Here is a 15,512-nt window from a genome sequence, read left to right as displayed (position 1 = left end):
AACATTTAAAAAAGTATGTATTTCCTTCAGCAGGATATAGGCCTGAGCTCTGATCCATGTTCATCTCATTTTGCAAAGAACAGAAGAAGATGTTTTATCTATCTAGCTTGTTTGAATAATTAATTAAGAGAGTGTACTGAGGTTACAAGAGAATGCACAGTGTCACACTTAGTCACTCTGGTTCCCATTTGATCTCCAGCTTTCACTGAAGCCAATTTCACAAAGGCAGAGACTTGATATGACCTCCAGGTTCTTTTTAAGATTTAAGAATAACTCTCCAAGAAAATTCCATATTTATTTTCTAAGTAAAGTATTCCTGACAGTGGTGGATTAGGGAGTTTGGGCCAATTCCTGGGCTAAGGACAAGTAGAAAAGCTAGACAAGACATAACATCTGCTTTAAGACTTCATAGAACTAAGATAGTAATCACCAGCCCATAATCTAGGAAAAGATGGAAATCCTGAGAGAGAAGCTTGGCATTTGGTGCCATTTCCTCCTGGAAATTGGGAGACACCAAACAATAATTTCAGTAACTTTGCAGAACTAGGAGGATAAATGCTGATATTTAAATCTGCATGGATATCATCCTTGAAGAGTTTCAATCTAGGAATAATGAGCCAGCCCTTACCTAGGGGTGGCAGGCTAGCTTTGTATATCGTCCCTTAAATTGGATTAAGATCATTCTGGCTTGCTGGTTTCCTAGATAACCTAGCAGAAACCAAATCCTCTCTAGAAAGGGAAACAACCTAGGCCTGAACTTCCTCATACAATTTCTTCAATATGTTTAGAACACATAAAAAGGCCTGCACATTGGGAGATAAGATCACATGAACGACAGGAAAAAAACCCCACACAATAGAAACAAGACCCACAGAGCTCTAGACCATGGATTTATTCATATAAGCTTAAAACAACTATGCCCACTATGTTAAACAAAAGATTGAAAATGTCATTGGGTCAGCTCTAAACCATAAAAAAAAAAAAAAGGAAAAGATGGGATAAATTCTAGAACTGAAAAACAGAGTAAGTAAGTAAAATGAAATCAGTGAATGGGTTTAACATCAGATCAGCCATAAGTAATGAGAGAATTTAAGGAGAAAATACACAGAATGGAGGAGCAAAAGGAGAGACCCAAATAAAGAGGGTTTGTGTTTAATCAATCTCAGAAGGCAAAGAGAATGGGGGAGTAGCAATATTTAAAGAGATGACTAACGTTAAGCATCTGCCTTCGGCTCTGGTCATGATCCCAGGGTCCTGGGATAGAGCCCCGCATCGGGCTCCCTGCTCGGCGGGGGGCCTGCTTCTCCCTCTCCCACTCCCCCTGCTTGTGTTCCCTCTCTCGCTGTGTCTCTATCAAATAAATAAATAAAATCTTAAAAAAAAAAAAAAAGATGACTAAGAATTTTAAACCTTGCTGTTGAAAACCAACAAGCTCAACAAATCCAAAGTAGAACATATTAGGAGTCTGAAAATGATACATCATCCAATCATCTTAATAAAGCTGACAAAACACTATTTTATTTATCAGACAAAATAGGCTGTAACAAAAAGTGTTACTGAAGATTTGGTATTCCCAAAAAACTGAAGGTTCAATTTATCAAGAAAGTTCCAAGTGTATATAACACCTAATAATATAGGTTCAAAACACATAAAGAAAAATTGACAGCTCAAGGACAATTAGGCAAACCTGTTAATTGCCTACAATTTTAACACATCATCCTCAGCAAGTAGTAAGTTTCAGGGACATTTATAGACACACCTGTGTAGACTATATGTTGGGCCACAGAGCAAATTTCAACCATTTTCAAAGGGTTAAAGTCAGAGTATCTGACCACGATGCAATTAAGGTAAAAACAGATAATAAAAGGGTAACTAGAAAATCACCACATTTGAATATCAAGAAATGTACATCTAACCCATGGTTCAAGGAAAGGACAATGGAAATTAAAATATACATTAAACTGAATAATAGTTCACATCAAAAATTTGTGAGAATGGAACTTCTTAAGCTATATTTGGAGTAAATTTATAACTTTAAATTCACATATTGGGAAAAGAAATCAACACATTAAAAAGAACACCTCCTGTCCAAGGAAATAGAAGAAAATTGACACAAATTAATGAAATAAAAAACATACTGTAGAAAGTGTCAGCAAAGCCATAAACTGGTTTTTGAAAGGAAAAAAAATTAACAAAATTGATTTAAAACTGCCAAAGCAAATGAGCATGGTAATGAGGGAGAGAACAGAGACAGAAACACATAGGGATGTGAGACAAAAAAAGAAAACCAATGTTAGGAATGAAAAGGACATCATTATAGAATCTGCAAACATTAAAATTAAGGGACATGAGCAACAATTTTAACTTGAAAATTTAGATGAAATGGACGAATTCCTTGAGAAACACAATTTCAACAAAACTGACGTAAGTAAAAAAACAAATCATCCTGTGTCTATAAAATAATTAAATCTGCAATTAAAAACCTTTGCACAAAGAAAAATCTAGGCCCAAATGTTTTACTAGCAAATTCTATCAAACACTTTTATTTCAAGCATGCAAATTTAGTTTAACACTGTGAACAAAAAGTCTCTAATTCACTACATTAACAGAATAAAAGAAAAATCAGAATCGTCTCAGTAAATGAAAAAAAAAAAAGCCCATTTGATAAGATTCATTCATGATAAAAACTCAGCATATGGAAAAATACCAAAAACTTCCCATGTGAGGTGCCTGGGTGGCTCAGTGGGTTAAGCGTCTGCCTTCGGCTCAGGTCATGATCCCAGGAACTGAGCCAGCATCCCCCCATCAGACTCCTTGCTCAGCGGGTAGCCTGCTTCTCCCTCCCCTCCCTGCTTGTACTCATTCATTCTCTCCTGTCGCTATTTTTCTCTCTCAAATAAAATCTTAAAAAAAATTAAAAAATGGGTACCTGGGTGGCTCAGTAGGTTGAGCATCTGCCTTCAGCTCAGGTCATGATACTGGGGTCCTGGGATTGAGTCCCAAGTCGGGCTCCCTGCTCGGTGGGGAGTCTGCTTCTCCCTCTCCTCCCTGCTTGTGCTCTCTCTCGCTATCTCTGTCACTCTCTCAAATAAAATCTTAAAAAAAAAAAACTTCCCATATGAGACAGGACAAAACACAAATGTTACCTTTTCTATGCAGTACTATACTAGATGTCCTATCGGTACAGCATAAGAAAAAAAAATGTAACCACTAGAAAGGGAGAGATAAAACTGCCATTATTCCTCAATTATGACAGCACGTTTATAATAATCTGAATTGTTAGAATTTAACAGGTTGTGGAGTATAATTTCAACATACAAAACCAAACTTCCTATATGCTGACAATTGAAAAATAAAATTTTGTAAGACATCAAAAAATAACATATATTGTAATAAAACTTATGAAAATGTGCAAGGCCTATTTAAAAAGTGGAAATAAGAAATTAAAGATGACCAAGCCCTAAATAAATTGAAGGATATCCCATGTTCATAGAAGACACAATATTTTAAAGGTGTTCAGATTATTCTACAGTTTCAATGCCCAATCAAAAGCCTGACAAGATTTTTCTTTCTTTTTATGGTGTTACTTAATAACGTGGTTCTGAAATTTATATAAAAAAGCAAAAAAGGGCCATAAACAACCAAGGAAGATTAAAGAACAAGGTTGGGATGGGAGAAGGACTTGCTTTACTGTATCTTAGTTATCTTAAGCCTACAGTAAGTCAAGACCCAAAGGTAAGAACTCTCTGTAATGTAACAGACTCCAGAAAGAGACTCATGGACACTTGATTTATACTGCATAGGAGTACTGCAAAGGTGTAGGAAAAGTATATATATATTTTTCAAGAAATGGTGCATAATTATATATACATATGCAAAACAAAACAAAAAGCATCCAACAACAGTTCACACTACTCAACAAATGAATTCCAGGCGGACTACAAAGCTAAATACAAAAGAGTAACTTTCTGGAAAAGAATACAAGAGACTATCTTCACATCTCAGAAGGTTTTTTATACAGGGTATAGAAAGCTATAGGCATACAAAAGATTGAAAAATAAGGCTACATTAAAATAATAAATTCTTAGGCAGTTTGCAACACAAATGATGAAGGGCCTATATACAAGATATATAAAGAACTACGACAAATAATAAACCAGAAAAATGGACTAGAATCAAAACCTATATAAAAGGATTTCCAAATGGCCATCCTCACCAATAACCTGGAAAAGGCAAATTAAACAAAATGAGAAATCATTATTCACCCACCAGAAAGGGAAAATTAGAAAGATTGATATGGGCTAATTAGGATGTGAGAATTACAAGAACCTTCATATCCTACTTAGCAATTCTACTTTATTAGGTAAATACCCACCAAAAAATGTATGCATATATGCTGAGAGAGAGATGCAAAAGGATATTCCTATAGTATTTGTAATATCCTCAAACTGTAAATAATGCAAATATCTACCAACAACAGAATATGTGTGAAGCGGGGTGAAGAGAAAGAAAGTGACACACACAAGGAATACTATTTATCAGTGAAAATAAAAACATTGCATGCAACATTCTGGATCAATTTCATAAAAACTGAGGAAAAGAATACAAAAAATACTTTGATTCCATTTATGCTGTTTAAAATGTAGGTGCAATTAAATAGTTATGTTTAGAGAGAAATACTTAAGTATTAGAATCAGAAATCCATAATTACTATGAAAGCTAGGGGAGTGGTTACCTTTTGGAGGGGCGGGGGAACTAGGACAGGCCAGTGACTGGGTTACAGCATGAGGAAACTTCTGGAGTACTGGCACAATTCTGTTCTCTTGACCTGGGTTGTGGTTACAAAGTTGCTCATTTTGTGGTAATTCACTAAGGTATAGTTTTGTGTTATTGTGTGTTACATTTCACAGTAACAGAAGTTTATTTCAAGAGAATTAAACATCATGACATTTGTTTAGGGATGGTCTGTCTCAATTTCCTACCATCTCAATTGTAATTGCTGTTGAGCTCTCCATCTATCCACTATTCCACCTAAGTACCTTAATTGAGGATTATGGGCAGCAAGGTAGATGTCTGACAAAACCCCCATCAAGAAGCAGCAGTTCCAGCAAGATGAAGAGAATTCTGGAGACCGGTTGCATGACAGTGTACTCAGAAGTACTGAACTGTACATTTAAGAATGTACAGTTGTGAGATGGTAAATTGTTATATATTTTTTGCCACAAATAAAATTTAAAAAAAAAAAAAAGGAAGAACGTGCAGTAGCTCCAAATCTCATCTTATGGCCCTTTAGTTATGAAAACAGTAATACGCTAGAAGATGCTTTTATACTATCTAGCCCTCTGGCCTCTTGGTCATGGCTTAGGGACTCAAATGAAGTAAATCTCTACAAATGCAAACTCAAGTAGGTAATAATATAAGTTTGAAAGCTGAATTTTATCTTTGGATTTGCTGTCTCACTGACGTATTTATACTCCAAAGCACTCAGCTTTTTCAGTTCTAAAACGTGGGACAAAAACAAAAGCTGTTTTATAGCCTAAATTCAAAGCTATGATCTTTAATACCTCCCTCTGTGATGTATGGGGTTAGTGATCCCACATGAATTTAGAGATTTAAAGAATATTCTGAGCCAATTATTGTATATTGCAATGTATTTAAACTACTATAATTTCACTTTTGTGCTACAATAAAACCACACATGGGGTTACAGTATGGTGTTTTACTGAACCACTGAACCAAAATGGTGTTCCCTAAAACTGAGAAAGGTGGACGATCATTTCCTTTAATGAGAAAATTCTACAATGAAGACTTGACTGGTTATATACTTTATGGAGCAGGGCTTTTGTTAAAGACCTATCCTCATTTAAAGGAGATAAAGTTCCTACTTGGCTAGGTATCTTCCCCCCTCTCCCTTTCACTCATTCATAAAAAGTCAAAATAAGATTTTAATTCTTGAGTAGAAAGAAGGAAAAATAAAATAGTAGGTCGAGGTTGAAGTAATCTAGCACTTCTTTTCTACAACAGTCCTCCCATTATCTGAGGGGGACATGTTCTAAGACCTCCAGTGGATGCCTAAGCATGTGGACAGTACCCAACCCTATACATTCATTCTGTATTTTCCTACACATAATACCTATAATAAAGTTTAATTTATAAATTAGGCACAATGATTAACAAAATAGAATGACAAAAATCTACTGTAATAAAAGTTAGTGTGAATGTGGTCTCTTTAAAAGATCTTATTGTATTGTACTCACCCTTCTCGTGATGATGTGAGATAAAATATCTACGTGATGAGATGATGTGGGGTGAATGATGTAGGCATTGTGATGTGAGTTAGGCTACTACTGACCTTCTGAAGATGCATCATAAGGAGGATCATTTGCTTCTGGATCACGGTTGACTGCAGGAAACTGAAACTGAGGAAAGCCAAACCACAAGCAAGGGGGTAGGACTACTGTACACATATTCTCTAAAATCTTTGTAAAAGTGAACAAGGAAGGAATTATGTGTTCAGTACTCTGTAACTCCTTTCAAAAATGAAATTTTTATGAAAGACAACACTTAACACAAAATTTGAATTAACTTTATTTCCCCTACAGTCAACAACTTCTCTGCATTGAATTTTAAAGCAATAAAGTAAAATAAAATCCCCCAAATGACAAGGTATCAGAAATCCAGATTTAGTTACACTTTATTTGTGAAAATGTTCAGCCATTTTATTGGTCTGTAAAAGAACCATCATCTGGGTCAAAAATGAATTCTATAAATCAAAGAATATTCTACACTTTGGAAAAGAAAATCAGCAGTAACATTCTCACTGAATATTGTAAATTACACTTTTCTTCATAAAAGGTACATACTATTCTGTACTTTTCCACCAAAAGCAGTGGTAAGTTATGCTTGTTTATATAAAAAAAAGTTATATCCTGTGGCAGGAAAAACCCTTTCTCTTTCACTTTTACTAAACAACTGGAGAAAATTTTCAAGTCTATATAAAGTTGCCTATAAGCTGGAAAATGAACATGTTCAATCTCCATTTATATTTTAGTGCATTTTTTGACAACTGTCACATTTTTAATAAAAGTAAGAAAATGCATATAGCATTAAAGAGTGTTTCATCAAATGCTTCAGGGATTAAAAAAATAAATGGAGCAGAGGATAAAATCATTGTGATGGATGAAACTATTATAAAATGAAAGAAATCCAGGCAAAGTTTACAAATCCTTTGTCATTTTGAAGAGTCACAGAAAATGAACTTTGGATACCTGTCCACTTTAAGGGTTTTTTCCTTAATCTTTTGCATGTAAACATAGTGCTAATCTCAGTGATACCAAACCCCATCCTGGTAAGCAACATTCTGTGCAGTTGCCATGCCTTCCAAAGGATATAAATTTAGCCCTTGAATGAACAATGCATGAGATCTGCTCTGTTAAGTACCTGGTGAAAACAACTGCTAACAGCAGCAATGTGTCAACATAAAAGACTATTTGCATCAATTAGTTACTCAGAGGTCCATCTTTGAAACAGCAGCTTCTTCTTTGACAGAGCAAACAGTAAGCAACAGAAAATGTACATTTGATGAAACAATCTTTGCACTGGAGAAACATGAAAATAAATATAGTTCAAGGAAGTATAATTATTTTTCTAATATCTCTTTTTCAGACCTGTACTAGTTTACTGGTTCAAGAAACTCACATCACATTTTGTCATTTGTATTTTACATATTGCTATTTGGGTAATTCAAATAAAATGTAGGTCTTGTAAAAAATAAAAACATTGACAAGTATGCATGTGCCAGGGACCAAATTAGAGGGTTCTTTGGTGCAATTAGTCCAAATTCTCAGATTTGAAGGATAATATGTACCAATAAAAAAAATCTGCTGTTAGACATTTACAGCAGTGCTCTGTCTTGCTTCACACTACAAATAGAAAATAGCTGTTCTCAATAAGCCAATTTTATTTTTTAAATCAGACATTGCCAGAAAATTTTGTACATTAATCTGGACCAGTGATGGTTCTGTACCCTCTGTTGTGAAACATGACATGAGCTAAAGGCAAAGACCGGTTCTCACAAGGACAACTGCGCTTCAAGTTAGGAACCAGAACAGTGTATTTAAACAGTCTTCTTAGATATTTTCTTGCCCTTCTTAACAACTAGCTTATTTTTAATGTAGCCACGCTTCCTTTTTGTAGTCTAAAAAAGAAAACAGAACAGATGATATTAGTGTAGGTTTCCCACAGATTAAAAAATATATACACACATGGTTTATAGCATTGTGATGAAGACTGCCTTAATAAAACCCTTAGTTTGTCCTGTGACTGGATTGCTTGAACAGTCAATGAGCACCAATAATAGTTCTATGTGAAGTATGCTGAGAGATCCAAGGTAAACTGGACTAGGTCCCTAGCTTTAAGATGAAAGCACTACCACAGCATGCCTCAAATGCATATCATATATTCCTTACCATCAGGTAAATGAACTCTTCCTCCCCTCTCAACCACTAAATGCTTAGCTGTAATTATTACTCATATTTCCAAGCACGATAGAATATGACACTAGACTAAGGAATCAGGAAATGTTAATACGGCTCCTGGTTTGACCTCCAAGAATTAGCTGTGTGTGTGTATCAGAAATACAAATTAACTTAGGAACTTTCATTATGTGTATGATGAGGATGATTATAACCATCTACAAAAATGAAAGAAATAAAATTACTTGGCATATTCTCCCAATTTAGGTAGAAAAATAACTTAAAAACCAAACACCAAGAAAAGAAAAGCTGTAACACTGAGTTTCATAGATCTTTAAAAAATAACATTTTTCTAAACACTTCAGGATCCCACTAAAATACGTTCAACAGATGTTTTCTGGTGTAAGAAACAAATCACTACAAATGGTGTTAGAACTTACTGCAAAAATATTTGCTACGTTAGACTCTTTGAAGACAAATCAGACAGACCACGTGTCTACCACTCTGACAGCCACAGATACTGAGAAGAGCAAATACTTTTTGCAAACAAATAATTTAAAGCACTTAGAAGAGGCTGAAGACTTTTAAATACTTAAAAACTCTTGCAGGTGGTTTCAGAAATTCAGGGTAAATGCTAGATCATGTAATTTATATGTCGTCAGTTTAAAACAATTTATAACTTTTTTCTAACAGGCACAAGAATAAAATGCAAAATGCAGTCCTTCCTAAGGTTATAAAAATTAGCTTCTGCTAACTTGTCCATAATTTATGTTACTTTATTATTAATTTATAAAGGCAAAAAAGTAAAAAATTTCAGAGGGCACAATTTAAAAAGATTCAAACCAGGTCAAAGTGTTAGTTTCCTTATCATCATCACCTAAAGGTTTCTAACATGAAACCTTTTCTATAAGACCTTGTAAAATGCCCCCGGTCTATGTAAGTATGTAACTAGACCTCAGTGACCCATGCCAAAAAGTCTTTTTATCCAGCCCTGGACTACATAACAATTCCTAGTGCCTCAGCCTTGTCAGCTTTGTAGTAGCAGGAATAAGTCCTCAAATGACTATACAGCCCCAAAAGTAAAAACTGGGGTGGGGAGAGGAAAGCAAATATTCCTCTAGTGCTAGTATAAAACAGAATATAAAGACATGGAAACCTGAAATTCAAAATCCATGTTGTTGGCTACTAGAATGTATGTTTTGGGCATACAAGGCACACTAATTTTTATTTATCCATTCATTTACTGATTTTAGAGAAATGATGGGAAGACAAAAGAGCTCAGAGTAAGAAAATTCACTATTGGAGGACTGTAAAAAAAAAAAAAAAATTCACTATCATCAGTTAGACAGCAAGTTCAGTGGCTTTGTTTCTCAGAAAGGGTAGACTTTAACTGGGCTTAGATGTCTCAGGAGTAAGTGCCTTGAGACTAGCAGCATTTGTTTTGACTTCTGCACTGATGTGACTCACCAGTTTCTCCACCCACATGGCTATGAAAAACCAGATCATTTGATCTGTCATTTGATGTAAATACTGTTCAGTGAATTTGATATGACTAACACATGCATGTCAGCTCCATCTGACATATTTAAATATATCAGTCTAGATATGGCACTTTATATCTGACAGAAAGTATTAGTTTAAAAAGTTTCTATTTATGTATCATACAATTCATATTTAGCCCTTTTATAATACACACTGAAATAATCTGTACTTTGAATATATTTTAAGTATATTTTAAATAATGCAAAGGGAAAGACCATTGCATTAATGATTAAAAAAAAACTCATCCAAGCAATGTAAACCTAAGCATTTTTCAAGACTTAAGACTGAAATGGGTCTAATAATTAGTATTATAAGAGTAGTACCTTAAAATACAACCTTAATATTTTACTTGACTGCTCATTATTTCCCATCTCCCATAGAGAGCAACCTATATAAATACTCATTTTTACTAGCCTATTACAGCAAAGATTAGATCTATTTGGCTTAAGTGAGCAATAATGACCTTCAATAAAATACTTCATATCTTATTAAATATTTATTACAAAAGGACTAGAATAGTCTCATCATTATAATTCCCATCTACAACCTTTGTCATGATAATTACATTTAAAAATAATTATCTTAAGATAAATGATTTTTTTAAATTCAAGACTACTAATTCAGACTTGGCCTTTACTCAGTGAGTAATATAGTAGCAACATACTAAGAATGGAACATGAAAATGCAATATAAATTTGCTTTGACCAAAAGATGACAAACAATCACATTTTTTACTTTCACAAAAGTTCGGAAAGTGATGGCCACAGATATATCTTACTTTCAAGTAAGTCTTACTAATGGGAATGACCCAAACTAAAGCCAGAATGCCTCTGGAAAATCTCAGCTTGGTTCACTGATAATCACAATGCTATCCAGAAAAGGCTGCTGCTTGGATATCTCAAGTGCTCAGTTTGAAAGGAATGGCCCTAATAGGCTAGTTTGATACTTTGTATATAAGCTATAGTCTACACAGATCTGGCAAATGAAATTTTTTTTTTTTTTTGTATAAAACTGTATCTTCTTTATTTTGTATACTTTAATCTCAGAACAAAATAAACAAACAAACAAAACCCCACAATACACATCCAAACCCCGTCAAATATCGGAAGGGACAGGGCTTGAGGGCCTTCTTTCCTGCCTCAAAGACAGGAGAGACAAATGAAAATTTATTAGTAATTTTTAGTAACTGTTTTTCAGACAAACCAACTTTGAGTTACCCTTTTATAGACATGACTTCCCTTGGCACCTACCTTCTTTGACAAATACTTCTGTTTTGGGAAAATGTTGGTGACTCGAGGTTTATGGTCTAGTGTCTCCCTGTTATCAGGTGCTTTCACTTTATATATCCTCACAAGCCAGTGTTCTGATGTAAAGGCTTCCTCCAAATGTTTGAATTTAATGTCCTTGTTTCCAATCTCAGCATTACGTGTTCGGTCAAAACCTGGGGGTGTACGAAAATCCAGCTGCAAAAGTGGCATTAGTATGAGATGTTAACTGTATTGGAAAACATTCAGTATTAGAAGATAGTAAATGTTATAATCAGAGCGAAACTCTCCCTTTAAACTAGGAAAACAAAATCAGAGCAATATATCGTAACATTTCTCATATGTTGCTAACTAGATAAGAAGAAATGAGGAAGAGAGAAATTAAATAGAGCAGAATTAGAATTTCACCGAACCCTTAGAGTACATGAGCAGCCTACGGGCATAAAAAACCGAAAACAGCCAACCAAAGGAAATCCATCAAAGCCCTTTTTATAGGTAACAGAGAAACACACAGAAGGGACTTCTTTTCTGTTTCAGGGCCTTGCTCTATCTACTCTCTCAGCCTGAAAGTTCTTCATTCAGCTCTTTTGCTGGGCTGGCTCCTTTCTATCTTTTAGTCTCAGCCCAAACACCATCTATTCAGGGAAATATTTTCTTGAAATTGGTGGTTGAGAAGTCTCCCCCATTGTTTCCTCATCTTTTACTCTACAGCATTCACTGCTAAAGTTTTTTATTTATTTTTAAAATTACCTGTATCCTCCACCAGGATGTAAGCTGCATGATGACTTTATCTTATTCAGAGTGTGGCTTTATCTCCCCAGTGTTATTTGTTAAATAAATGCACAAGTAAGCAGCGATACTACATCCAGAAAGTGGAAACTATAAAGGAAGTTAGAAAAGCCAAACCACGGGAGGATTTATGAGGAATGAAAAAAGGAAAAAATGGGGGAAGGGGAGAAGATTTTAAGAAATTCTCAGAATAAGTTTATGTTCACAAAGAGTGTAAGCAAATTCAACTTTAAAACAAAAACAAACGCTAATAAGGGCGGAACTTGTTCTTGCATATCTATACGAAAGAAAAGTTGTACTCATGTCTTAAACATTTATTATTTTGAATAGGGAAGACATCAGAATGAACGCATGCTAGAAGCGTGACTTGAAACTGTTGATAAATTTAAAGGACACACAAACGAAAAAGTCTTTTGATGCTATCATTATGACCAGAAAAACTAATCTTTGACCCATTTTCTGAGAGAGCTAATTATCATGGTTTAAGTGCTTCTTTCTTACATGAATTTAGAGACCACACAGTTGCCTTCAAAGAAAATCAAAACACAAACAAAAGCCTAAATCTTGCAGTAAAATTATTGTCTATTTTTTTAAAGCCACCTGCAGAGTATAGTCAATGGTACTGTAATAGCATTGTATGGTGACAGATGGTAGCTACACTTGTGAATGAACACAAAGTCTAAACTTGTCCAATTACTACACTGTATACCTGAAACTAGTGTAATATTATGTTGCCAACTGTAGTTTAAAAAAAAAACCAGAAACAGAAACAGAAAAAAAGCCACCTACAGAGTAATTCCGAATGAATAATAATTACCTTGACACCTGCATAAAGTTCAACAAGCAATTTTTCCTCTACCTTCTAGTATCAACCAGAAAGCAATATGAAATCAGGCAGTTTTCACTGAAATCTTAGCATGAAGGTCTAACTTGGCATTATAGTCATATAATCTAAGAGAGCTATAAAGAACGCCAGAAATCAAGTCATCAGTCCAGCACCTATTATATAAAGACAAGGAAAAAAATGAGTCCAGGGAGGATGTGACTTGTCCAAGGGTTACGTAACATGACAGAGCCAGATCTAAAACCCAGGTATTATGGCAGGAAGTCCACTGTTTTCTTTTTGTCACAGTGCCTCTTTGCACATTCACTCATTTTGGGGACTCTTAAGCTTTTGTACGCACATCATTCTAATATTCTAGGAAACTCTTACCCAGATAGTCCCAGCTAGCTGTGATAACAGAACACTGATAGAATATCCGAAGTGACTATATAACTCGACTCTTTAATTTCAGGCTTTTCCCCACAAAACAGCAAAGTAGCCTACTTACGATCATGTGGTTTCCTACCTAGAAGACCTCTCCCCTACAGAAAAATGTCTTCCAAAAGCATGAGATCAAAAGGTAAGATGGCAAGCGAAGGCTGAATTTGAGCCTAGTGTTAATTAATATTTTGGGAAGAAGTCTTTGCTCTAAAAAAATTTCCCCCCTAACTTTTTACATAGTAGTTTCAGAAATCTAAATTTAAGGGGGTGTGTGGAATCTTTAGATAGCATATTTTTCTTTACAGCACAACTAAAACATTCATTATCCTGTTTTCTGGAGGCAAACAAGACTACTTTAAAAATATTCCTTTGAATAAAGATTATAGGAAAAGTGATATAACCAACCTGCATTTCTCCAAATCTGTAGTACGACATTTTATACATAAGGCAATTCAACAACGTGGGGGATCCTGCTTTGTCCACACGGAATTCTCCTTGTGGGGTGAAATAGTCACTTTCCTACAAAAAAAGAAATCAAGTTTCTGTGTCAGTTCAATTTAACACATTCAAAGCTACCAGTTTCCCCCTCTCATTTCCCCATAAGAAGTAGCTCTTGAGGTATCTTCAAAAAGCCATTATTTAGTTATCTCAAAAAAATACGGTATTAGAAGATTAATTCATAAATTTAACATGACCCCTAAAAGAAACCTGCAAAAACTACCATGGGAGTTTTTTTAAACTGAGTCTAGAAATCATTTATAAAAAATAAACAAGAGTGTCTAAGAAAACACAAGAAAAGAACAAGTCTTTGTTGGATGAGGGAGGGCAGATTTTAAACAATGTTATAAAATCTCAATTATTTAAAAAGAATGGTGCCAATGCCATGGTTTAATGCCAGGTAGGCTAGCTCTCTCCAACTGCTCCATCCTCAACCCCATTACACATTTTCAGAGTTTTCCTAAAAATTATTTATTTTTCCTTATGAACTCTAATCAGTTCTTTGGTTGGGGAGGAGAAATGTCTAAAAAACTGTGGTAGTTTTTATTGGGATTACATAAAATTTATAAATTAACCTCTAAGAGGGCCAACTGGCATTTTAGATAGAAATTTCTCATCTAGGAATTTATCCTACAGAGATATTTATATATGGACAAAATAATGAGTATAGAAAGTTATTTATTACACCACTGTTTATAAGGCTAAAAACCTGGAAATAACCTAAGTATCCATCAAGAGGGAAAGGTTAAATAAATCGTGGTGCACACACACTACCGAGCAACCACTTGGAGAGGCAATCTGACAGAGAAGGGGACCTCAGGATGGCTCCTTGAATGGTGGTGGGTGAGGATAATACCATTCCTTTAGGTGCAGATGTGCAATAAAGGAATGAAGAAGGCTCTCCACATATTCTAATATGGGAAGATCTCCAAGATATATTGCAAAGTGAAGAAAGCAAAAACAAAGTGTATACTTCGCTACTAGTTACCTGCTTGAATAAGAATCATAAGAAAATAAAACATGGGACTTTTTTTTCCTTTTCCTGGGGGAGGGGATAAATTTTTATTGTATATCTCTTTATATTTTATTTATTTTTAAAGATTTTATGGGGTGCCTGGGTGGTTCAGGTCATGGTCCTGGGGTCCCGGGATTAAGCCCTGCATTGTCAGGCTCCTTGCTCAGCAGGGAGCCTGCTTTTTCCCTCTTCCTCTACTCCTCCTGCCACTCGTGCTCTCTCCCTCAAATAAATAAATAAAATCTTAAAAAAAAAATAACATTTTATTTATTTATTTAAGATAGAGAGAGAGAGACAGAGCACGAGTTGGGGGTAGGGGGAGAGGGAGAAGCAGACTCCCAGGACTTTGAGACAGGGACACTTAATTGACTGACCCACCCAGGCGCCCCTATATTTTATTTTTTGAACCATGTGAATGTATTATCTATTCTCAAAGTTCAAAAATACCCAGTTTGAAAGCATGGTAACTGGATCTATCATATGTCACAATTTTAACACTGCTAAAGCAAATAAATGAAAATCACATACTGGAAAAATTAAGATTAATACAATGAAGTGGTGTTTTAAAATAAGAGTTAAGGGAAAATATCACACCATTTACATTTGAACAGAAAGTTGGGAGCTTTACTTCATCCCTGTCACATGACACACATACATACATTTTC

The 15,512-nt window shown here is 34.9% G+C and overlaps 1 protein-coding gene across 1 annotated transcript in view; it reads right to left on the bottom strand.

Moving 5' to 3' along the window:
* Positions 1-6,564: 6,564 nt before the first annotated feature.
* Positions 6,565-15,512, bottom strand: part of STT3B (STT3 oligosaccharyltransferase complex catalytic subunit B) — a 99,095-nt gene continuing 90,147 nt past the window's right edge. Inside the window, exons 14-16 of the mRNA XM_032408849.1 lie at positions 13,740-13,853; positions 11,267-11,479; positions 6,565-8,197 (exon numbers count right to left, since the gene is read on the bottom strand). Of these exons, the coding sequence (XP_032264740.1) occupies positions 8,117-8,197; positions 11,267-11,479; positions 13,740-13,853 (408 nt within the window). The 3' untranslated portion in view covers positions 6,565-8,116. The remainder of the gene's footprint in view (positions 8,198-11,266; positions 11,480-13,739; positions 13,854-15,512) is intronic.

This window comes from Phoca vitulina, unplaced genomic scaffold (genome assembly GCF_004348235.1).
Source record: "Phoca vitulina isolate PV1807 unplaced genomic scaffold, GSC_HSeal_1.0 scaffold10, whole genome shotgun sequence".
NCBI lineage: Eukaryota > Metazoa > Chordata > Mammalia > Carnivora > Phocidae > Phoca > Phoca vitulina.
The sequence above is the reverse complement of the archived record's forward strand: the minus strand, read 5'-3'. Positions and strand labels throughout refer to the sequence as shown.